We start from the raw sequence: 27083 nt of genomic DNA on the forward strand, positions 1-27083 counted from the left end.
AAACGGGAAAAAACAGGGAAAACAGGAAAATTGGCGGCGCATAAGTACTCGTCACCTCACATATACGCCGCTCACATGAAATTCACAGATAACTCATGAATATCATATTGGACCTACACCGGGCTCCGGAACCAAAATACGGACATGGTATCAATAATGCCTAACATCAACCAATTCTTAAAAATAATTAATTTTCAGGCTTTTAAATTTTCATCAAAAAATCATAACTCGAGTTAGGGACCTCCGAATTCTATTCCGGGCATACGCCCACGTCCCATAATTTGATACGGACCCACCGGGACCGTCAAAATATGGATCCGGCCCCTTTACCAAAAATATTGATCGAAATCAACTAAAATTAACTTTTAAGGTAAAAATTCTTATTTTCATCAATTTTCAACATAAAAGTTTTTCAGAAATACGCCCGGACTACGCACGCAAATCGAGAAGGGTAAAATGAGATTTTTAAGGCTTAAGAGCGCATATTCGAGTTCTAAAACATAAGATGACCTTTTGGGTCATCACATTCTCCACCTCTAAAACAAACGTTCGTCCTCGAACGGACTTAGAAAAGTACCTAAGCTAGTGAAAAGGTGGGGATATCTACTCCGCATATCGGACTCGGACTCCCAAGTAGCTGCCTCAACAGGCTGACCTCTCTACTACACTCGAACGGAAGGGTAACTCTTTGATCTCAACTGGCGAACTTGCCGGGCTAGAATAGCCACCGGCTCCTCCTCATAAGTCAAACCCTTGCCCAACTGGACAGAGCTGAAATCTAACACAAGGGACGGATCACCGTGATACTTTCGAAGCATGAACACATGGAATACCGGATGAACAACTGCTAAACTAGGTGGTAATGCAAGCTTGTAAGCCACATCTTTTACCCTCTCTAGAATCTCAAAAGGTCCGATATACCTAGGGCTCAACTTGCCCTTCTTTCCGAACCTCATTACACCCTTCATGGGTGATACCCGAAGCAACACTCTTTCCCCGACCATGAATGCAACATCACAAACTTTGCGGTCGGCATAACTCTTCTGTCTGGACTGAGCTGTGCGAAGTCGATCCTGAATAATCTTGACCTTATCCAAGGCATCATATACTAAGTCTGTGCCCAACAATCGAGCTTCCCCCAGCTCAAACTATCCGACCGACGATCGACACTGTCTACTATATAGTGCCTCATAGGGAGCCATCTAAATGCTCGACTGGTAGTTGTTGTTGTAGACAAACTCTGCAAGGGGAAAGAACTGATCCCACGATCCTCCGAAGTCTATAACACATGCGCGGAGCATATCCTCTAAGATCTGAATATTATGCTCGGACTGCCCGTCCGTCTGAGGATGAAATTATGTGCTCAACTCAACCCGCGTACCCAACTCGCATTGTACTGCCCTCCAGAAGTGCGGGGTGAACTGCGTACCTCGATTAGAAATGATAGACACGGGCATACCGTGAAGACGGACGATCTCACGTATGTAAATCTCTGCCAACCGCTTCGAAGAATAGGTAACTGCCACAGGAATGAAGTGTGCTGACTTGGTCAGCCTGTCCACAATGACCCAAACTGCATCGAACTTAATCTGAGTCTGTGGGAGTCCAACAACAAAATCCATAGTGATACACTCCCACTTCCACTCAGGAATCTCTATCTTCTGAAGCAAACTACCAGGTCTCTGATGCTCGTACTTTACTTGCTGGCAATTTAGTCACCGAGCTACATATGCAACTATGTCTTTTTTCATCCTCCTCCACCAATAATGTTGCCGCAAGTCCTGATACATCTTGGCGGCGCCCGGATGAATAGAATAACGGGAACTGTGGGCCTCCTCAAGAATCAACTCACGAAGTCCATCCACTTTAGGCACACAAATACGACCCTACATCCTCAAAACTCCGTCATCTCCAATAGTAACTTGCTTGGTACCACCGTGCCACACTATGTCTCTAAGGACAAGTAAATGAGGATCGTCATCCTGCCAATCTTTGATGATCTCAAACAAAGAAGACCGAGTAACTGTACAAGTTAGAACACGGCTGTGCTCAGAAACATCCAACCTCACGAACTGGTTGGCCAAGGCCTGAACATCCAATGCTAGCGGTCTCTCACCAACTGGAATATAAGCAAGGCTACCCATACTAGCTGACTTTCTACTCAAAGCATCGGCCACCACATTGGCCTTCCCGGGATGATACAATATGGTGATATCATAGTCTTTCAATAGCTCCAACCACTTCATCTGCCTCAAATTAAGTTCCTTCTGCTTGAACAAATACTGCAAACTCCTATGATTCGTGAATACCTCACATGGCACGCCGTAAAGATAGTGCCTCTAAATCTTCAGCGCGTGAACAATGGCTGCTAGCTCTAGATCATGAATAAGGTGATTCTTCTCGTGAACCTTCAACTACCGCGAAGCATATGCAATAACCTTGCCACTCTGTATCAATACCGCACCCAGACCAATACGAGATGTGTCACAATATACTGTATAAGATTATGAATATATGGGTAACACCAATACCGATGCCGAAGTCAAATTTGTCTTGCGCTTCTGGAAGCTCGCCTCACACTCGTCTGACCACCTAAATGGGGTACCGTTTTGGGTTAACCTGGTCAACGGGGCTGCTATGGATGAAAACCCCACCACAAATCGACGGTAGTAGCCCGCCAAACCCAGAAAATTACGAATCTATGTAGCTTATGTGGGTCTAGGCCAGTTCTGAACTGCCTCAATCTTCCTAGGATCCACCTGAATACCCTCTGCTGATACAACGTGACCCAAGAAAGCAACTGAACTCAACCAAAACTCGCATTTTGAAAACTTAGCATATAATTGGCTGTCTCTTAGAGTATGAAAAACGATCCGAAGGTATTGCTTGTGCTCCTCTCGGCTGTGGGAGTAGACCAAGATATCATCAATAAACACAATCACAAAGGAATCCAAGTAAGGCTTGAACACCCGGTTCATCAAATCTATGAATGTTGCTGGGGCATTTGTTAGCCTAAGTGATATAACTAGAAACTCATAATGCCCATACCGAATCCGAAAAGCTGTCTTAGGGACATCGGATGCCCTAATCCTCAACTGATGGTAGCCGGACCTCCGATCAATCTTCGAAAACACCTGGGCACCCTGAAGCTGATCAAATAAATCATCAATCCTCAACAATGGGTACTTGTTCATGATGGTGACTTTGTTCATCTACCGATAATATATACACATCCTCATCGATCCATCTTTCTTCTTCACAAACAACACAGGTGCAACCCAGGGCGAGACACTAGGTCGAATGAAGCCCTTATCAAGAAAATCTTATAATTGTTCCTTTAATTCTTTCAAATATGGTGGGGCCATACGGTATGGCGGAATGGAAATGGGCTGAGTGCCCGAAGCCAAACCAATGCACAAATCAATGTCCCTATCGGGTGGCATCCTCGGAAGGTCTGCAGGAAACACCTCTGGAAACTCACGAACAACTTCCACTGAATCCATGGAAGGAACTCCGCACTAGAATCGCAAACATAAGCCAAATAAGCTAGACACCCCTTCTCGACCATATGTCGAGCCTTCGCATAAGAGATAACCTTGCTGGAAGAATGGCCAAGAGTACCTCTCCACTCTAATCGAGGCAACCCTGGCAAGGCTAAGGTCATCGTCTTGGCGTGATAATCTAATATAGCATGATAAGGTGATAGCCAATCCATACCCAGAATGACATCAAAATCAACCATATCGAGAAGTAGAAGATCTACACGAGTCTCAAGACTCCCAATGGTGACCACACACGAACGATAAATACGGTCTACAATAATAGCATCCCTCACTGGCGTGGACACATACACAGGAGCACTCAAAGAATCACAGGGCACAACCAAATATGAAGCAAACTAGGATGACACATAGGAGTAAGTAGATCCCTAATCAAATAGAACTGAAGCATCTCTACTGCAAACTGAAACAGTACATGTGATAACAGCATCAGATGACTCAGCCTCAGGCCTGGCTGGGAAAGCATAACACTGGGGCTGGGCCCCACCACTCTGAACTACGTCCCTGGGACTGCCTCTAACTAGCTGGTCTCCATCCCTAACGGCCTGACCTCCACCTCTAACAGTCTGGCCTCTACCTCTGGCTGCCTGACCCCTGCCTCTAGCTGGCTGAGCAGGTGGTGCAGCAATTGGTGTCGGAACCATGGCACGAGAACTATGATACTGTGAGCTACCCGTTGCCCAAGGACAAAATCTAGCAATGTGCCTCGGATCACCACAAGTATAACATAACCTCGGCTGCTATGACTGCTGACCCTGAAACTGACCCTGTCGACCTGAGTAACCACCCTGATAACTCTAGAGTTGAGGTGCACTAATAGGAGCTGGTGGTGCACTGTAGGCTAGCTGGTCGGAATAAGGCATATGGGGACCACGACCACCTGAGGCACTGTGGGATGCCTAGAGTGCTGAATGAAACGGCCTGGGAGGATGGCCTCTACCAAAAGTACCACTGCCTCTAGATGAGGCACCGCTGAACTCACCGGAATAACGAGGTCTCTTATCAGACCCCTGACCTCCCTGAGCAAGAACCATCTCGACTCGTCTCGCTACATTAGCAGCCGCCTGAAAAGAAATTTCACTCCCAGTCTCCTTAGCCATCTTCAATTTGATATGCTGAGCAAGTCCATCAATAAACCTCCTCACCCTCTCTCTCTCTCTGTGGGAAACAGAAGAATAGCATGACGAGCCAAGTCCACAAAACGGGTCTCATACTGAGTAACAACCATACTGCCCTGTTGGAGACACTCAAACTGACGGCGACGCTCCTCTCTCAATGTGATAGGCAGAAACTTATGTATGAAGAGCTGAGAGAATTGGTCCCAAGTAAGAGCAGGAGACCCAGCTGGTCTGGTCAACAAATAATCTCTCCACCATTTCTTGGCGTAACCAGTCATCTGAAACACAGCAAAATCGACCCTATTGGTCTTCACTATACCCATGTTCCGTAGAACCTCGTGACAGCTATCGAGATACTCCTGGGATCCTCTAAAGGATCACCACCGAAGTGAACTGGAAAGATCTTGGTAAACCTGTCCAATCTCCACAAAACCTCAGAAGACATAGCTAATCCATCACCAATATGTGGCGCAAAAACTGGCTGAACTACTCTGACTGGATGAGCTGTTGGAGCCTGATACTGGGGAGCTATCTACTCCGGAACAGGAGTAGTGGGAGTATGGGCCCCTCCTCCAGCCTGAGAGGCGGCTGGTGCCATGGGAAATGCGCCAATCTGGGCCACACTCTCCATAAGGCCCACCCAATGGACCAAAGCATCCTGAAGTACTGGGGTGGCAATGAACCCCTCCGGAACCTGAGTTGGTCCGGCAGGAACAGTCTGGGCTGGAACCTCCTCGTCAAGCTCTATCTGAGGCTCCATTGCTGGGGCTGCTGCTCGGGCTCTAGGATGAGCCCTACCCCTACCTCGACCTCTACCCCACGTAGGAGCTGCCACTGGAGGCTCTGGCTACTGCTCGGCTGAATAAATGGGACGTGTTCTCGCCATCTGCGAGAAAATAAGAGTAGAAAAGTTCAATCAGTATTGAGAAAACGACATCGCACGACAGAGGAGAATAGAAGTGAAATTTGTTCCTAAACTTCATAACCTCTGAAAGATAAGCACAGACGTCTCTTTACCGATCCTCCAGACTCTACTAAGCTTGCTCGTGAATCATGAGACCTAGGCAACCTAGTGCTCTGATACCAACTTGTCACGACCTGGAATTCCCACCGTCGAGACCGTGATGACATCTAACATTTTCCTTGCTAGGAAAGCCAACGTTAGAGAATCATTAAACCAAATCCTTATTTCCATTTAATAAATAATAATAATTAGCTAAGATGAAATATAATAAGTGCGGAATAATATAAAAACTGTATTAATTACTACCACCCGGATCTGAAGTCACAATTCACGAGCATTCTAGAATTTACTACAAGTAATAGTATGAAAGAAATACAATTGTCTGAATGAAAGAAACAGTAGAACAGAAAAGATAGACGGAGACTTCAAGGTTTGTGGACGCCGACAGATTTACCTTGAGTTTCCGGATAGCGGTCCAATAGTAAAATCTCGATCAACCCGAGCCGGTACCAAAATTGCACAGAAAGTGAAGAGTGCAGTATCTATACAATCGACCCCATGTATTGGTAAGTGTTGAGCCTAACCTTGACGAAGTAGTGACGAGGCTAAGGCAAGGCACCTACAGATCAACTTGTACAATTTAATAGTGTATATATAAATAACAGTAATGAAGAGCTAGACAGGAAGTATCGGGAGGGGGAAAACATGCTGGAGGAAATACGAGATAAGGAACTACAACAGAATGATAACTAGAACAACCAATATACTATGAATCAACAGAAACAACGAATACAGTAAAGGAAAGAAAAATGCACGGCATCACCATTCGTGTTTTTACTCTCAATCTCACAATAAAAATCAATAGAAACGGCACGACATCACCCTTCGTGCATTATCATGGCACAACATCACCCCTCGTGCTTTTAAACTCGCAATATGGAACGGCATCACCCTGTATGCATTAACACTCACAATATGGCACAGCATCACCCTTAGTGCATTAACGCTCACAATATGGCACGGCATCACCCTTCGTGCTTTTACTCTCACAATATGGCACGGCATTACCCTTTGTGCATTAACACTCTTCCTTACCATAATGCAATACATAAATGACAATACGGAGATAGAATAACAAGTACAAGCCTTACTTTAACATTTGGTTCCACAATATCAATCTCAACTTTAAAATAAATACTCAATTATCTCCAGAGAATTCGTAATCATGATAAAAACGATCAATTTAACAACACTAGTCTAAACACGTAACAATTAGGTATAGGAAAGAGACAATATAAGAAAAATGGGAGAAAACAGGAAAAATAAGTAAATTGGCGACGAATAAGTACTCGTCACCTAACCTTAGGATTAGGATAGCAAAGAGAAGAACCCCAGACTGATGGCTTCACAAGATTGGACTCTGAACAAACTGATATGTCCAAATGCTAAGGAAGATGCTGAACCCATCATATGGTATTTTTGGAGATTGTTGAATCATTTCTCAGTGGTATTAGCATGCTTTCAAGCTCAATCTGAGGATGGTTTAGTAATGTTTTGAATGATGTCTACGTTAAAGGTTCTAGTAGGGAAGGATCAATGCTTACAAGATCACAAAAAGGCACAGGCTGGCCTTTGCCTTGCAAAGTCTTCTTAAAGCCAGATCATTTCTGGCTTTTGCCTTGTAAAGCCAGCCTAAAGCCAGCTCATGCCTGGCTTTTGCCTTGTAAAGCCTGGCTTGCCAACTCATGCCTGGCTTTTGTCTTGTAAAGCCTGGCTAAAGCCAGCTCACGCCTGGCCTTTGCCTTGTAAAGCCTGCCTAAAGCCAGCTCACGCCTGGCCTTTGGCCTGCAAAGCCTGCCTAAAGCCAGCTCACGCCTGGCCTTTGGCCTGCAAAGCCTGCCTAAAGCCAGCTCATGCCTGGCTTTTGCCTTACAAAGCCTGCCTAAAGCCAGCGCATACCTGGCCTTTGCCTTGTAAAGCCTGCCTAAAGCCAGCTCAAGCCTGGCTTTTGCCTTGCAAAGCCTGTCTAAAGTCAGGCTCCTCTTCTACACATTAATCTTGATGAGTGAGCACATGATTAATACTTGAACAAAATCAATCCACTGCATATGGAGATCATATAGTAGCGGCACTTGGAGGACGATGCAGACTTCAACTCTGCGGTAGAGATGTTTGGAATTCATTTTAGACTATGGACAATATACCCTGGCACCTGGTGAGAGCTTGATAGGTGCTGCTTGGTATTTGCCAATGATAATTGGATTCACATACACTAATAGGAGAAGGAAGCATTGGACTTATCATGTTGTAATAGTTAGTTCATTAGATTTTAGCTTTTCTATCTTTTTTAATAGCTAGTAGCTTCATGCAACTTCTATTTTGATTTTTGGTTTGGACAGCTTGTAAGCATTGGACCCATTTTTGGAATTTTATTTATATATTAGCCCTTAGGCAAAAAAAAAAAAGTACTCGTCACCTCACATATACGCCGCTCACATGAATTTCACAGATAAGTCATGAATATTATAATGGACCTATACCGGGCTCCGAAACCAAAATACAGACCCGGTATCAACAAAGCCAAACATCAACCAATTCTTAAAAATAATTAATTTACAAGCTTTTAAATTTTCATCAAAAATTCATAACTCGAGCTAAGGACCTCCGAATTCGATTCCGGGCATACGCCCAGGTCCCATAATTCGATACGGACCCACCGGAACCGTTAAAATACGAATCTGGACCCGTTTATCAAAAATATTGGTCGAAATCAACTAAAATCAACTTTTAAGGCAAAAATTTTTATTTTCATCAATTTTCAACATAAAAGTTTTTCGAAAACACGTCCGGACTGCGCATGCAAATCGAAGAGGGTAAAAATGAGATTTTTAAGGCATAAGAGCGCAGATTCGAGTTCTAAAACATAAGATGACCTTTTGGGTCATCACAACTCCATGCTAGAATTTTAAGTTTTTTTCTAAAAGTAAAAAAATTGTAGAATTTGCAAATTCCATCATGCTTTTTATTTAGAAAATTTAAGATGGAGCTGGTAATTAATACTCCCTCGTTCCAATTTATGTGAACCTGTTTGACTAGCACGGAGTTTAAGAAATAATGAAGATTTTTGAAATTTGTGGTCCAAAACAAGTCAAAAAGGGGTCGAGAGTATTTATGTGATTATAAAAGTTTCTTATTAAAGGTAAAATTAGAAGCTTAAGCTAAATTATTTTCAAATTTAGAAATTGGTCATTCTTTTTGGAACGGAGGGAATAGGAGGTTTTGAATCCGTGCTTGCTGGAGATGTTTTCTACTAATAACCGGAGAATTAATGAAGTAAATAGAGAAAAATAACCAAAGGCAAAGGGAGTGTCATATATTTTTGGAAAAATCTAAAAGTTTTTAATTGCCATTAAACGAAATCTTTGCGTGTACATGTAGTTAATGGAACTTGACCACAAAGATAGCTTTGCATGGCAATAAAATCTATGGGATTTTAAATAGCACGCAAAGAAATCAATGTTTTCGCCTACAAATTCGCACACAACACAGGTCATGGTAAATATGCAGATACCCAATAAATTCCATCAATGGTAATTAAATACTATACACAGGGCGGGGGGGAATACTATAAACATATTAGTCTCACTCTTTCGACCTAATTAAAGAGAATGACAAGGCTCCGTCTAATTTGAAGTATAAAAAGATTTAATATGTATAAAATTCCATATTATAGTATACCGTTTTTGTTTTATAAATAAAATTGTGCATGACTAATAATATCATAATAATAAGGTAAAATAAGTAGTATTTTTTTTTATAGACACTGGTTTTTTCATGCAAATTATTTTTACTACGTGATGGGACGGGTGAGGTGGGATATGGGAATAATGGGTTATAAATAGACAGAGAATCCAACGCTTTGATAGTCCAAATTTAACTTCCACAAATCTAGTAGCTGAATCTCCACTTCCCCGATTTTCTCCCCCCAATTACTACCATTATACTCCTTAATTGTTTGTTTCCTCTGCTAATTAATTCCAAATATGGCCGCCTTGCAAAAACAGCCTCTTTTGCTCCTAATTGCCCTCTTCATGTTCAGTATGTTTTCATCTGTTTTTTTTTTTCCAGATTTTATTCTTAGAGATTCATATATATAGTGTATTTTAACTAATTTGAAATTGAGATGTCGTAGTTAATACCAGGGTCAAGTGAATGTATCTTTTGTTTTTTGTTTTTTTATTGCTTTATACGTTCATACATTTTAACAAAACAGAGCATGTAACAGCTTTTTACCTTTTTTTGCAGAAGCAATTGCTGTTTCAGCCACGCAGTTTACGCTTCAAAATAATTGCGGTTACACAGTTTGGCCTGGTACTCTTTCCGGCAACGGAGTTTCTATTTCCGGCGACGCCGGTTTTGCATTAACTCCAGGCGCAACAATCCAACTCTCCGCCCCTGGTGGATGGTCCGGCCGGTTCTGGGCGAGAACCGGTTGCAGCTTCGACGATTCCGGCAACGGTAAGTGTAAAACCGGCGACTGCGGCGCATTGAAGTGCATCGGTGGCGGCGAACCGCCGGTAAGTCTAGTTGAATTCACCATTGCTAATGCTAACGGCAACGATCAGAAGGACTTTTACGATGTTAGCCTTGTCGACGGATACAATGTCGGTATCGGTGTACGGCCTACCGGCGGCTCCGGCGACTGCCAATACGCTGGTTGCGTCAACGATTTAAACTTGAATTGTCCGAAGGAGTTGCAGGTGATAGATACCGGCGCAGTGGTGGCATGTAAGAGCGCGTGCGCACAATTTAACACGTCGGAGTATTGCTGCACCGGCGATCATGCAACGCCGGCGACTTGCTCGCCGACGCAGTATTCGAAAATGTTTAAGGATGCGTGCCCTACTGCTTATAGCTATGCATATGATGATGCTACAAGTACCTGCACTTGCTCTGGTACTGATTATTTGATCACATTTTGTCCGACCAATTCATAAGTTTTTTTATGATTAACAATTTATTTTTATTATTATTATTGTAGGAGAACTAATTTTTGTATCTCCATTGTGTTATAAGCATTATGGATAGAATTTAATGTTATAAGGATACTAGTCTTTGATTTAGTAACGTTTTGGTCCTTAATAACAAGAATAATACTATCATTTACTTCCTATTATTTTATCGCAATTTATCCAAGCAGTTCATGAAATTATATGGTTGATCATTTATTTGGTTGTTACGCGGGTAATAGCAAAAGAGTGAATAACGAATGATCCTTCAAATTAAAAGAGTGATTGAGTCCGACTCTAACGAATGAGTGGAAGGCGTCTCAAGAGAGCAAGTTCGACTCGCTAATAAGGAAATTCAATTCGAGATAAGCTGCTTATGAGCATCATAGCATAGGTAAGGGAACAAGGAGGCAAGTGCAACCCCCACCCCACCCCACCTCACCCCACATCTTGTTCTCTTTTCTCCTTGAGTCGGATGAAACGAGGTTCCAAACTTTCCAAAAGTGATAGGCATGTGTTATTTTTTGACACTCTCTAAGACTTATTATCCCTTTATACCTGGATATAAAAGCCAGAAAGAAAGTAGCTTCTTTGATAAGACTGCAATAAGGAAGCAAGAGAAAATTTGGCGAACTAAAACATAAACTTTCGATATAAAAGATTTTTATTTTCATGACTCGAACTCTCGGGAGGAAGAATTCTATCTGTCCCACGGCATCCCCGGAGGTGTACCTCTCTGATTCTTCCTTGCTCCCTAATCTAAAACTATGTGAAAATAATAAAGTAATCCATTTTATTACTCCATAATTTTGAGGTGAAAAGATTCTTTTCTTGGTCGGTGCGAATCTTGTGAAAATTAGGTATATCTATACATTGGAGTTCAAAATGGTCTATTTGCGGACGGAGAAGAGTCAAATCATTGGTTGATTAAATGATAAATTTGGTTTAAAAAAAAAAAAAAAAAAAAAAAGAGACAGAAGTCAGTGGGATTTGTCCATTTCCAGGGGATTGCAACTGAAGTAACACTTAAAAAAATAGTATCGATCACTCGAGGACACTGAAATTTTCTATTAATTTAATATCCAAACGCTCGACTGTTCTGAAAATGTTAACATGGATTAATAAATAATTAAATATTTAATCCAATGTAGAGCTTCATCATTGGTGACCTGATAGCTCCAGCGAATATAATAACCAAGCCTATTAGTTGCTTGGGATTTTTAATCTCTGGATTAAGTTTAAGATGAAGCTTACGAGAGAACAAGCTATTTAAAGGGGTTAGCGGGGAAGTTTGTACAACAGTTGGAAAACAGAATATAAAATAACAAAAGCTCCAACTTTTACAACAATAACAAGAAATTCAATGCAATTCCACAAGTAGGATCGGTATGCAATCTTACCCCTACTTTGAAAAGATAGAGTAACTATTTCAATAGACCATCAACTCAAAAAAAAAATAAAAAGAAGCAATAGCAAGTAAACAATAACACCATCAAAGTAGTAAAAAACCGACACAACAATTAGGTAATAAGAAAACCAAAGCGATACTGTCAATATATAAAATTTAAATTCTTGACCCAATTAGTACTTGGCCAATATGCTCACGCAGAGCAGCGCAAATTCAACTCAAACTTGAGGCTAGAAATCGAGTATTAGACTCAGCCAAGCATATCAACCTAGCTACGAACTTAAATAGAAGAGATAAAATATAATACTATCTCGACACCACGATTATTAAAAAAAAATGTTAAATCAAAAGAATGTAAAATGCTCCACAGTTCAAAGAGCAAGCATAAAATCTAGGAACAGTAAGGATTAGGTAAGGTACAAGCCAATATGAATACACAATTAATTGATGCAAAGGCCTTGGGCCAATTCATTTTTCCTCCTCTTTTTTTTTCTATTATCCTTGTCCTTGTACAATTTCTCTACATCTGAGACTTTCATTTTTGAAAGCCAAAATCTCAAATTAATTTCCCACCCAAATCTTTTACCAAATGATATTTGGGCTGGGAACTAAAAACCAAAAAAAAAACACTAACCTATGAGCGCTTCGCGCACACATTTTCCTACCCGAGAAAAAAGCTTACAACACATTACAAGCCAATTAAAAAGAAAAAGAAAAAAAAAACTAACTACCCTACAATTTACACCAAATTCATTTTCTAAAACCAATTTTTGCCTGAATAGTGCCCTCTAAAACCAAGCGTCCAATTCGCCCCAACCTGTGCAAAGACCTTTACCCTCGTGTTCACTGCTAAAAAGTGTCTGGTCCGAGCAATCGAGAGATGCTCCACATGCCACATTATATGATTGGCAAGCCGAATGACACACTCGTAGCCGGTTGTCACCATCATTGTCACATTTTTGGATTGAGATCTGTTTTTAACCAGTTTGACAAGAACAATGAATAAACTCTACGCACAAATGCATGATAAACTTCTTTGAGATCAATAACAAGAAAAAGCATAGAATTCTTTTCGCATCAAGTGTTGAGGACATAGCGGATAAAGAAACTCACCCAGCAGGCTAGTCGTTTAGCAGCTCCATCACAATCTCTACCCCTAAAAATGTTCAAAATTTTTCGAGGACCAGCTGGGAACAATCGATTGTAGTTGGGCATCACCACTACTTCTTCCAGCTGCTGCAAGATACTTAACTCGCTAGGTGCACAGTGTTGTCCCGATACATCATTTTGAAGCACGTCTTTGCAAACAGAGAGACTGGGAAGAAGTGTGGAGCTATTTTGGCACGTGTAACCAGCATAGTCAGAACAACGGAACTCACAGACTCCATTGTCACAGACCCCACCATGAAGGCTGCACTGCTCGTCACAAACAGCTGCATATCACCATAGAAAATTTAATCTAAAGTAAACAAATCAACCTTCACGCATCCTTTGCGTGATGTATCATTTAAAGGACAAAGTGAGACATGCATAAATATAAGGTATAACATAAAGTAAATGTAGGCAGAATGCTGTCTTATAGGAGTAGTCAAATTTGACAGTTACAAGATATTTCTCTACCTAATGGTTTCTTCAATTCGATTACTTCCAAGCTCCATTTCAAAAATAATTTGTTTTACTTAAAAAAAAAAAAAGAGTGACTGCTATTCCAAGAATTTCCTTCCTTTTTATCTTTTCTGAGCCGAGGGTATGCCGAAAACAGTCTCTCTACCCTCCCATGCCCTACTTGTAGGATAACACTGGGTTTGTTGTTGTTTGTTGCTATTCCAAGAATTATGAGCTGGTTCGACATACTGAGTTGACTATTTTTACAGCATAACTAACATATGCTACTGACAAAGTATATGGCTTCAATAATACTACATTACCTGTGGAACAGTCGATGCCCGTATACCCATTTTGACATTCACAAACACCACTCCCAAGACATTTGCCACGTCCGCTACAATTCCCAGGACAGGAGCCTGTAAATAGAACGCAGAAGTCATCACACCAATTAAACCGACTTTCCAAAAGTTTACAAAATCACAGAAAAAGTATGGCAGCTCACGTTTGCTACAATCCTGACCACCAAACCCAATAAAGCATTGACATTTTCCACCTAAGCAATCTCCATTGAAATTGCATGAATTGGGACAATGACTAGACAAAGAAACTGGATCCACATCACAGAGTTCATGGTATGCCGGGCAGATTAGCTCACCTACAATTGAGAAAAAATAAAGGAAAAGGAGGGTTAAAATTGCATAAGTAAACAAAGAGACACTTTAGTGATTAACCAAAAGTATCACAACTATTATTACCATTAAAGGCAGGAAACTGGATAGGTCCACCAGCTTTAGGACAAACTTTCCAAATGCCGTCTACAGCAACCTGCGGAGAAATGTCACCATATAATAGATAAACGTGAGCTACTCTGCCCCGAGATTTGTTTCTTTTTTTTCATATAACCTAAGCTGGAAGAAATGAACTAGGATAAATATAGATCTAAAGCATAGAAAGAGGAATCCTGAAATTTCACTACTAGCACGTGAACTTTTACAGATATTAACATGACACTCGCCTCTGTACCATTTTTAATGACCCATTGCCCAATTTAGTCCATCATACAATATTGACCGCTCCTTGGTGACAATTTACAATATTCCCATAATCAGATTGACTTCAGTAATACTACTACTTATTTTAATTTTGATTTTGAAGGACATAAATGCTATTTCCACATTTTCCAACGGCTGTTTATCTTTTTCTAATAAAATAATATGATAACTACATCCACTATTTCTCTTTTTATCTCTGCATTATTCAAACTATGCATTCTCACGGATGGTTAAATAGCCTTCTAATATTAGAAGGGGCAATATTCACGAAGTTGTTACAGTTATGCTTCAGAAGAATGTTGTTTCTTGTAGGTACTAAAGTCTATTCCAAATAAAAATGGATAAATAGGAATAGAGTTATTTAGTATATTGTGGTATAGGCATATTACAAATATATAACTTCACGTCTTTAGATCTCCAAACTGCAAACTCGGAGATTGAGAATAGAAAGGAATGGAAGAGAACGATCTCCAGTTACTATCTTCTCATGAGCTAATATACATTCTCTTGCACAAGCAACTAAATGAAAATAAAAGATGAATAACTGAATACAACAGACAAGTAATTTCCGAAGTCATACCTCTAACGAATTGTTTGAGCACCTATGCTGATAACAACCATTGCCTTGGGTCATAGAGCCACGTACAAATCCAGTACGCACTAAAGACGAAGCCATGCACCTGTATTGTTTCAAACTAAAACTAGTGAGCTAAATATCCAATTAGATGTAGATCTCCAAAAGCTACAGAAGAACGTCTCACCTTGAACTACTTCCCCTCACTTCACCTAACATTCTGTCAGGTGCACGAGCACCATTGGTGTCTGTGCATGATCCATCAGAGTAAGCAACAAAATAAGTGCAATAATCGGCCAACGATGACTGACCACCTGCAAGAGCCATCCAACATAAGTTACAAAAAAAAGAAGCTAGTTCAAGAACCTTATTAAACCAGTAATAATGGTTTGTAAATGGTAATTGGAATTTACCCAACGATATTATTAGTTAAACTTATTTCTCTGGAAAAGTTCAAAGTAGACAAGATTGTGTATCCAAGACAAAAATCAGTTTTCAATGACTTTGAAATTATCATAAGAATAATGGCACACCTCTGTTAGCCTGTGGAAAATAACGAGCCCATTGAGGAAGATCCCCACTATAATTTACAAGTGGACAATAACCTTCTGCCTCCCTATTATATGTACATCCAGATAACTGGGTAGTGTTACAATGATAGGCTCCGTTCCAGTGATTGCAGGGAGAGGTAACAAATTCAGATCCTTGGTTGCGACCCCAATCAAGACGGTCAGCCATGCTATAATTAGCGCGGTACCATCCACTGTCCTCAAGTAAAGCAAGAGTCATTTTTGAAACCACTGATCTTGTATCCACCGACCCGGTCATGATCTCATTCATCAATAGCCTTTTCTCCCAGTGAGAACCTGCACCAATTTGTTAATTACACAATGGATCCATATTTATTTAGCAAAAATACACTATAAAGTTGACATCCTGGAACCATGAAAATGCAAGTGCGTGTATCTCAGAGGGACATATTCAAAGACCGGGAGAAAAGAGAATTATCAACCTGATGTACCACGTCCACCTCCATCTTCTAGTTCCAGTCCAGTGAAATTCTGGGAGAATGCCTGAAGGGATAAACTGGTTAAGGGTATTATACCTTTGCCCATAAATTTAACGTGGCTAAAAACTAGCTAAAATACGCTATAGGAATTAGAGAAGGAAAACTTATGAAAATGAAATACTATAGAATATACCCCATAGTGATAGCGAGCATGCATGATAACTCGAGGAAGCACCACTCGAGTTACCATTCGTCCAAGCTTTTCATCCATTGCATGTTCAGTAACCTACAGATGGAAATGACAAGTAAATGCACATGTTTCGGCATAACCAGGTTTAGGACCCTTGACTGTCTTAAAAATAGCACAATACAGAGTTCCTTTTTAGCAAATAAAGATAATGAAAAAAATACATGTGTTGAAAGGATTTTTGATATATCCAGAAATGGGCACACGAACTAGAGAAAGAGGCAACATCCTTTACAGATGCTGTAGAAGACAAAAGTTGGGAATTCCTCGAAGGCAAATATTAGATCCAAAAGGAGATTTGGGATAGTCCACATAGTTGACAGAGAAAGGCGGTGCTTCACTTTTGGGAATCCTATATGCTCTATAACAGTGACAAGTTACAGCAAACAAGAGGAGAGAGCACCAAAAAATGTAGACTAGGAGGAATTAAATCAGTTTGGGCAAGTTTTGAGCATCATCCGCAACTTCCAATTGTTCAAATAAACTATTTATAAGGTTTGACACAGTCTTTCCAGTAATAAATAAGTTGAATAGAAAATCTCCTATATTTGGAGTATAATGTAGTTGCCGAACATCGAATTGCAATCAAAAGGGAAGAGATAGAACACAGTAATAATAAGCTGAACGACTATACTTCAACATTTTGGAAAAATTTCCCCTTCGCACCTCTTTCACCCCATCTTCTAGTCTCTTTTTTCCTACATCCCGACTTCTTTCAATTGACTAATAAATCGCACTCTTGAAATAATCATAAAAGAAAAACGGAAGCTGATCAATTCAATTGACTAACCATGTGCTTATCAAGATATTGAAATAAAATAAAAAACAATTGACTAATCATAAGCTTTTTCTCAAAAAAGTTAACAGAAGAATCAACTTGCAAACGCTTTCAACAGTTTGAACACAATCGACCACAGAAAAGAGCAAATTACGTTAGGGCTTTCCAAAATCTCATAGAAACCAGACTAGTGGACAATAATCTTTCATCTATGTCATAAATATTTGACATAATTCCAAAATAAGATGTACTAAAAGTTGTTTACGAAATGGATAAATAATAATAAAAACAAATGTCTTTTTCTACTACGAAACCTAAGAAAGTGCACACCATGCTTAGTCTTTTATTGTTCTTATAAATAAAAGTAGGTACATTTGTTCCATGTTTAGGTAGATGTATCACATTTTTGGCCGACCTATTTTTTAGTTCCTCAAAAAGGGAAGGAAAATTTTAGTCTATCACCATATTTTTAGTTTCTGCAGCAATGCTAACACAAGAATATCAGAATTTGTGTATATCCTCTACTTGGAAGCAAGAATACACATAACTTTTTGTTGATGATCTTTTTCAAGAGATCACCACTGCAGGGAAAGGGAGATATATTGCAGGCTATGAACTCTTACTAACATGAGTTTCTACTGGTGCTCCTCTGCTAGGTTATATCACATGCAAAAATTGATAATTACCTGATTACGTCTACGTTTCCTCTCATCACGGAAATGAGAAAAGGCATGAGGATCAAATCCAAGAACATGCATCACCTCATGTATCAAAGTAGCTTGAAGTAAAGTTTCTGCTTCAGCAGTTAAATGGCGAGGAGCAACATTGACATGCCCTGAAAACGGAAAATGTCAGATTAGCAGCTGTGACCATAAAAGAATTTATGCAATAACATGTTTTTGCTCACAAAACACTCACCAGCAACAGCACGACCCCATTGATCACGCTCACATGCTACAGCCCACGCAAGAGTGTTGCCTGTTGTTGGCCTTGTAGTCACCAAAAGAACCAAATCCGCATTTGCAACACCCTCTGAAGTATACATGGAAAAAAATATGACAATTTCTTCCCAAACACGACAATAATGAACCAAATAGAAATGAAAAGATCGCAACAGAATATCAGGAATGCCAAACAGCTGATAATCCGAATAAAATTACCTTCAACGTATTTCCTTGGGAGTTGTACACCTCCATCTTGTCCACAAGCAGAATATCCACTTAACCGCAGGTTTCCCCTGACTGGTTCAACAGCTAATGCTCTTCTAAACCAGTCTGCTGTCTGCTCAAGCGCCTGTATTGGATACAGTAAAAATATTAAAATATTGTCTTTTATCAAAGATAAAAGACTACTTGTCAACTCTGTGACTGTATATTCAGAGACTTTGTGGAATACATATTATACAAAACAAGGCCTTGCTACTAATTACTGGCATTAGAAATGGCATTGCATGACATAGATAGTCTTATCACGCATGTTCATTTTTATCAGTAACTTTTTTTTAAAAGATTCATTAATCTTGCCAGGTATTTTCATCATGCAAATACTAGATCAATTTGCAGCAGAAAAATCCAAAGACATGCTCATCTGCGACAATTTAAGAAAAAGAGGATAAACCTTGCGAAGCCGATGCCTTTTGTCCTCCCCAGCTATATCATCTGAAGTGCAGTTATACCAGCAATCACCATAAACTGGAGGATCCCCATGTGGATTACAAGAAGATGTACCAGAAAAAGAAGCACCTGGTGGCTCCCCAAGCTAATTAAGCAGAAAGAAAATTGATAAATCAGTAAAGACATATATCAAATTTCTCATAAGCATTTTCCAACCGATGATAAGTACTTGCCTTCACAATGTCCCCGACTTTTTGACAGTCTCTCTCACATGAATGACCAACAGCATCATAATTCAAAAAGATTCTAATGGGTTGCATGACATCATTTTGTTCTTTGGGAATTTCAAGCAATGCCCTTCCTCTACGGTGAGGCAGATTTGAAACCACAGACTCCTCATACACCTGCGGGGTGATGGAATACACTTGCAAACCAGGTCTTTTTCTTTGTTCAATTATCTGATCATGGATGCAAGAATGGGATATGGTACTCTTATCTTCTTGTCTCAACAATTCATGGTCCGGCAAAGTTGCTAAACTGGTCTCTAAACACACTAGTAGCAATAGAACCTAAGAGAGGCAAGATACAGAAAATTTCAGAAACAACATCAATCAAAATTTAGCTTTTCATTTCCTAAATGTTATCACCGTAACACCTTAACCAATGGAGCAGGGAAAAACTATGCCTCGAGCAAATTAAGATTTAAGAAATAGATGCTCAAAACTTAAAAAAGCATTTTTTTTAAATGTCTCTTCCAAAGATTAACAGCTAATCTCCAAAATCTACATCAATGGTTGAAATCCATAAGCAGTTCAAACCAAATCCACAGGAAAGCATTTTTTTTAAATGTCTCTTCCAAAGATTAACAGCTAATCTCCAAAATCTACATCAATGGTTGAAATCCATAAGCAGTTCAAACCAAATCCACAAGCTTACTAGAGCTGGCCAAGAACCTTACAAACACTAAAGCTTACTAGAGCTGGTTAAGAAACTTACAAAAAATTAACAACTACCCCAAGCTGAATAAAGTCCATGACTATCAGGGAAAATAAAGATATTAACCCCTCAAGCAGAAAGCCTCAATCTTTAAACTCCAATTCAATCACAAAGGTGAAAACTTTTACCCTTATTTGAGCTAATTAATCAAATATACAAAGTTTATCAAAATACCCATTACCCAAAATAAAAAAGAAGTAGAAAATGAAACTTCATAAGGAACAAGAAGATCTTATAAATGGAAATTACCATAAAATGCAACAAGTTCTTGAGGGTAAAAGAGCAACATAACTTCAGTAGATCCAAAAAAAAAATCCCAAAGTCTCCAAAATCTTTTACAAGTAAGAAAACACCTTAAAATTTTCCTCTTTATAACTTCAGATAATTTTCCAACTATCCCAACAGCTTCCCAAAACTCAACATTTCTAGTATTAAGATACCAGTATATTCTCCCAAAAATAAAAACACAATTAACCAAAAAAATGAAATAATAAACCCTAAATCCCCTTATTTTAAAATTTAAAAAAAGCTTACCTGAGGGAAAAATATAGCAAATCGAAGCTTAGCTGAAGAGCTGGATTTTGAATGAACACTTAAAGTACTACTACTACTACTACTACTACTACTACTACACCAAATCTTCAACTCCATGAAACGCTACGTTTAACAAAACACAACTCTGCTAACAACAACCTCGGACCCATCAAATCGCCGCCGTGGACGGCGTTTCTCCGATCAGACTCCTCCACATTATACAAAAATGATGTAAAGATTGAAACTTTACCACCCACTGAGGTGAAAAAATTGAAACTTTACCAATCTTGAAGACACCCTTTTGAGAATTAAGAACAATGAGAATTAAAAAATGTGGAAAATATAGAAAAATCTCAGTTCTTGAATTTTCTCTGAACTGGGTTTTTGTGGTTCTGGGCAAAGGTTACTTTTTTAGCTTCTTCTTACAGAGTGAACCAAAAATCTGTATATTTTTTGTAAAGCAAAGTTCTTGTATTTGTTTGGACACTATGAATAATAAAGTAGAAATATTCAAGAGGATGATATGAAATGTATATGGTATAATTTAATATAATATAAAGTGAATAAGAATAGGTAAGGGTGGGTGGAGTTTGGATTAGATTAATATTTTATGGTTTTGTTTAATTGAAAAAATGTTACACTTGTTATAAAATATCATGGTGTTTTATGAAAGGAGTTTTGCTTTTTGTTGGAATTACTGAAATACCATTGCCTTTTTCCTCCATTATATAAAATGAGTGGCTTACGCAAACCATTGTATGATTAATTATTAGTTGAAAATATATTGTATTATAACCTTTACTTTGTTGAAATGATAAGGAAGACCCAAAATACTAATTTGGTTTTGTTTCATTAATATAAATTTATATTTATCTTACTTATATAAAGATGATGGCGTAAACTGTTAAAATTGTTATCATGTGACTAGGAGATCACGTGTTCGAGTCTTGGAAACAGACTCTTATAAAAATGTAGAGTAAGACTGTGTATAATTGACCATTGTGGTCTGATCCTTTCCTGAACTCTGCGCATATCGGGAGCTTAGTGCACCAGGTTGTTCCGCCGTTTCATTAATATAAATTTCTTTCTGTAATTATTTGTAAAGAACAAAATAATTGTCTGTTTTCTGTCCAGACAGACCTTAAATTTTGGGCTTGAAACTTGTCAATTTAGAATTTCAGTTGCAATGAGTAAATTAAGGTTTCATTGAATGACATTTGGGTAATTTTTTATTATGGTTTTTGTTTTATTGGTTTTAAATTTTGCGATGACAGCATGCTGGTTATTATTTGCAGCAGTTCGAGGAATATAATTAAAAATATATTTTGGTGTCCAATTTTATATACATGACAAAACAAAATATAGGTAAAGACTCGTAAAGGAATACAGCAAAATCAACAATGGAAAAGTTTGTTGTCAGCTAGCTAGGGGTTTTATATAGGGGTTTTATATTCATTTTCGTCACAGCACTAACAACTTTATTATAGACACATAAACTCGACAATTATGTCTATATAAGTAATATACTAACTAATTAGATTTTAATCATGTTAATATATTTAGTTTAAATTCAATGTTCGCTAGGTTATTTTTTCGAGATTTTTATATTAGTAAAAATATATTTCAAAAAAATATTTCTAGCATACATAAAAACTGAGAATACATATAATTGATCAAAATTTAGTTGGAATTGAAACATATTAATTGGCGTAACTATGTATTAAACTAGAAAACAAAATATTTTTGATCCAATGGCTAGTGTAGTCAAATGTATCTCATTTTCATTCATGTAGTATTAGTATTATTCTCGTATTCTTTTATTCTTATAACTATTTGCTGTTTCTTTTGCTTCGATTTTCATATCATCTTATTTTGTTGATTGTTACTATTTTTAGGTAATGCTTCTTTTTTATCTGTTTTTGAGTCGAAAGTTTATCAAAAATAGTTTATCTTGCTTCATAATGGAGTAAGATATGCGTAAATACTACCATTTTTAAATTTCACTTGTAAAATTATACATAATTTGTTGTTATTATTTGCGAGCGGGTCATGGATTGTGACTCGGCATTTTACCCTATTGTGTTTTTCCCCTTTTGTTAAAGGTGTTGCAACAAAGAGCAAATCGTGTATGTATTTATTGTACACGCGTGTGTACAAGTAGTACTTTTCTCTCTTTCAAAGGGCAAATCCTGTAACCTTTTAATGGCTCGAGGATTTGGAGCAATTTACAACATAAATTGGGCAATTAGTTGCATTTAAGTTATGCATATTCTTCTTTTTCGTCCTTTCCAGAAAAACATACATGATAGATACTGTAGCTGATTTATCAAATAAATTCCATACATGGGTTTAATAACAAGTTACATACCTGATAAAATAAAACTACTGAAAAATATACTAAAAGTATAAACAATAATTATTATATTCCAATCTTAAACGAATAGGGGTTGACGATATGAAGTATGTATTATATCATGAATTGACAAGTTTTTTGTTGGTTGTCAACCTACTGCAATCCTACTCCTTTATTCGAACTTGACATTGATAATACGAGCAAACTCATACAAGTGAAATTAAAACAAATGTACTAAAATTATAATCTACAAATTAGTTCCTAACTTTGAAAGTAATCCAAGATCCTTAGTTGACCGCCAAAATATTTTTTTTGGTCAATTGAAATATAACTCTACCATATATGTTGTTGATTATTCAGTTGTTTCCACCATTCCCAAATGAAGCATTCTGTCTTAAAATATTTAGTTAAATAAAGGTGATAAAATGTGGCAACCTAGTGGAGTAATAGGAAGAAATTCTTAAGAGAAACTGAAACGAATAGGGTTGAGGTAATAGTAAGTTAGCTACTATTGTTATTGTGTTATTGCTAATACTTATATTATCTTATAAGTAATTTGATTATCTAAATATTTTTTTACAACACATCGAATAAATTTTTTACTCAAATATAGGAAGAAGCCTCGAATTTCTAAATCAAAGACGAAACACTTCTATGTTAAGTATTCTTTTTGCTATGCATTCTTTTTACTGTGGAAGAATGGAAGAGAAAAATAAAAAAACTAGTGTCCTAATTTTAAAAATTATGGAATTATGAAAAATAAAAAAAAATGGTAAATTAAATGAAAGTCATGTCAGCAGACACATTCGCTAATATATTGGAGTACAATTGTTTGTCGGTTATTAACTTATTGATTCAGTCAAACGGCTAGAGCTAGTGGCTGAATTTATTTTTAATACTATGAACGGTCATTAATTTGTTTAGTCAGTAATATAAGTTTTAACGGAGTAATTATAGAGTGCTAACTGTTATTATTTTAACTAATTCAGTTTGACCACGTATCTTTGTACATTTCCCTAAATATTTTTACATCATTAATTTAGTTTAATATGCATGTTTACCATCAAAATCATATAACAATTAAATTTGTAAGTGGTTTTAAGGATACGCGGATTTATTTGACACAAAGCATTAAATAAAGACAAATTAAATAAATAAGGATGAAGTAAGCTCAAACCACACGAGGAAAGATGATTTAAGCCTTAGTGAAATATTTGCCCTCGATCTGGGCTCGTAAAAACAAGTACTCATGAACGAAAGCAAAAGAACTAATAACAGAAACAAATAATGATATATTGCCTTGGAATGCGTGTTACAATGTGTCAAATGAATTATCAAACCCCCTTTATATAGTAGGGGAGTCATACTTTAGGTACAATTCTATAAAAGGTAAAGGATCTCTTGATTTACTGATTATCGGTTCCTTATTGATACGTGCCGAGATCCCCGCCGTAATATCCGGCCGGTCACGGATATTTCGATCTCTTGTAAACTATGTTGACAACATTTATTCGAAGTCGTTCGAGGCTAGGAGAAATTCCGGGACCATGGCTTCGATATTCTCGAAGACAGGCGTTCTACCCCCGGGTTCTAGCCCGGTGAGACTTGGGGTCGATCTTCAGTCTTTTATTGTCATGTCTCGAGTCTGGCTCACCATGTCGGAAGCTAGGATGCACCACGAGTTCGACTTCACCCGCATACAGATAATCCCCTCGTTTTTCGGAGAGTTGATGGCGAGAAATGATATGAGCTTCCGATTCTTACTTCGATACATCGTGACAGAAACGACAAAACAACCAAAATATCTCGTCAGTCAAGTCTCAATAGCATTAAATGCATGTTAGCCGCCGGTCGGGCATTCCTAGATGCGAACAGCCTTTGAAATACTATAAATACCCTTTTGTTCGTTCATTTTAACTTTATATCCAACCTTTCTACCCTCGTACCTTTAAATTTTCAATACTTTCTAGCACTTTTACTCTAGTTTATTTGAGATCCTTTGCAAGATTTCTTGTCCATCTTCACCTCAAGCCAACAAGTACGATCCTTCAACATCCTTTCCTTCCCCATTTTCCCTCCATTTTCTAAATAAATGGCAAAAATTTCTAAAATTGTTCCCCAAAAAGAAGCCCATTCCACTTCGTGGCCGGCTACTGAAGCCGAGGAGACCGTTTCGCGCGCTGCCTTCGACAAACCGGTACCTGAACCTCTTTTGAAAATGTTCATCCCCGGAGGATGCTCGGTCAACGCCAATATCAAGGTTGAAAAAACTTCCTCCGTACAAGGCCGGTATGAAGAGGTCTCGAGATACATCTGCTCGATCACTGAAGAAATCCTCCCCCACGGTCCGAAAAGACTGTAACTAGGCCGATAAGGACATAGTGGTTCCCGAACCCGATGAAGCCATTACCACCCATGTCGAGGGATACCTAAGTATTTACACTTATCCCTTTACATTTGGCTAGGTGGATCCGGTCATTTTGGATTTCTGCAGAAAGTACAACGTGTGCCTAGGCCAGATTCACTAGTCGCTCTGGAGGATCGTGATCCTCCTCCGATTCTTTGTGAACAAAATCAATGGATGTCTGTTCACCATCAACCATCTTCTACGCTTATACAGTCCCCGAATCTTCCGAGTGGGGACTGATAAAGCTTGTACGGCGGGCCAGTAAAGCCCCGTTCTCAAGTATTGATGAGGACCGGGATCGGGATTGGCAAGGTCATTTTGTCTGAGTAAGGACTTCGGACTTGATCCCAGTCAAGTACATGTCATTCCCCGAGAAGTAGAATACATCACGTAAGTATAATTTTACTTTCGAAAGTTAATTTTATACTTATTTCCTTCTTTCTTATTGGTGTTTTGTGGTGGTACAACCGTCGCTCAGGTCCCGAATGATGTCCTCGACTCAAGGAGTGGGTTGAGGGTATCGTATCACATATGCCATACTCCGAGCGCTCATGGCGCAAGCTCTCGAAGGGCCGTTGGGAGGCCCGTTCCCACGGTGAGACTCCTTTCCTGAGTAGGTGATATTTGGATTCCTCTTTTATCATTAAGTCCTTACTCCCTTTACTTCTTTTTGCAGGTTTATCCAAAGATGTAGAACTGAGGCCTCCATCCGGTGGCGAGAACTTACCTGTTGAGTCCCATGTTCCGAGACAGGCTGAAGAGAAGAAAAGAAAAAGTGCTCCGAGTTCCCCGAGCTCAGAGAAAAAGAAAATAAGAAGGAGGCTGGTGCGCAAACCAAAAGAAGACACTTGTGCATGAGCACCACCTCCAAATTCGCTCTACCGGCTGAGAGATGAATCCAAAGAAGAAGAAGCATTTGTCCTGATGGTCCGCGTGTCGTCGCAGCTCGATAGGCAAGGGGCCTCCAAACATAGAACCTCGAGGCTGACCTGCCTGAAGCTAAGGAGGTCGATAGGGAGGCTAGGGCCGAGGCTTCCCGGGATGCGGGCGGTGCCCCGAAGGAAGCACTCGGTATGATAGACATTATCGAATCACCCTCGCTTACTGAGTACATGTATAACGAGGCCCAAACGATGAAAGAACGTCCCAACGAGGGGGCCCATGGAGTGGACGACCCCTTCCATGACTTTTTTGATGTCGTGGATTCCACCGCCACAAAGGACATCACTGGATTGGTGACTTAGAGGTACCGAAGAAGAGTCCATCTTCGGGAGCAAGCGGGTCTTCCTCGAGCGGTCGAGCTCGAAACTGATCAACTGGTTCCCAGCTCTGAGTGTGGATCCTGACCAGAAGCGATCCATCATCATCTCTGTTCCGGAGGATGCTCGAGTCCTCTCTGCCCCCATAGGGGTGGCCAGTTACCTTCGATGCCTGGTGACCGAGGAAGACCAAGCCAAGATGAACGAGGTAGACGCGCCTTGCATGTTCAATGAAGCACAACAGGCGTTGAACCGGGTAACTTCAGATATCTCTTGATGACTTCAATTTATCCTTTTGTACTTAGACTAATCCATAGATAATCCTAACATTTTTCTTTGTATTTGTAGGCCTCAGAGCTTCACCATGAAACTTTCCTTCGGTATCGGGACGAGCTGAACCAACTTGAAACCGAAGTCCGAGGGCTTATTGAGAAGAGAGATATTTACAAACTCCTCAGCGAGCAACGTGAAGGAGAGTCTAAGAGCCTTCGAGCTAAGTTGGAGGTGGCTCAGAAGGAACACACCGACCTGGTTGAACATGTAAAAATATTTGAAGTTAGTGACGATGAGCTAGATATGGTGACTAATGGTCGG

General features: G+C 39.2%; 2 protein-coding genes across 2 annotated transcripts; one reads left to right on the forward strand and one right to left on the reverse strand.

Moving 5' to 3' along the window:
* Positions 1-9566: 9566 nt before the first annotated feature.
* On the forward strand, positions 9567-10815 carry LOC104091582 (pathogenesis-related protein 5). The gene is made up of 2 exons (XM_009596950.4): positions 9567-9740; positions 9948-10815. The coding sequence occupies exons 1-2, from the start codon at positions 9686-9688 to the stop codon at positions 10637-10639; spliced, it is 747 nt and encodes a 248-aa protein (XP_009595245.1). The 5' UTR covers positions 9567-9685; the 3' UTR covers positions 10640-10815.
* Positions 10816-12503: 1688 nt separating this feature from the next.
* Positions 12504-20999, reverse strand: LOC104091581 (uncharacterized). Its single transcript, XM_009596949.4, has 16 exons — positions 20471-20999; positions 19174-19509; positions 18945-19085; positions 18488-18620; positions 18246-18359; positions 18014-18162; positions 16496-16588; positions 16306-16366; positions 15827-16159; positions 15481-15607; positions 15300-15399; positions 14423-14492; positions 14170-14322; positions 13988-14083; positions 13173-13492; positions 12504-13030 (listed from the first exon to the last, which is right to left on the reverse strand). Exons 1-16 carry the CDS (start codon positions 20585-20587, stop codon positions 12848-12850), a joined length of 2526 nt encoding a protein of 841 aa, XP_009595244.1. The 5' UTR covers positions 20588-20999; the 3' UTR covers positions 12504-12847.
* Positions 21000-27083: the final 6084 nt, after the last annotated feature.

The sequence above is a fragment of the Nicotiana tomentosiformis genome, chromosome 4, assembly GCF_000390325.3.
Source record: "Nicotiana tomentosiformis chromosome 4, ASM39032v3, whole genome shotgun sequence".
In the NCBI taxonomy this organism is placed as follows: domain Eukaryota; kingdom Viridiplantae; phylum Streptophyta; class Magnoliopsida; order Solanales; family Solanaceae; genus Nicotiana; species Nicotiana tomentosiformis.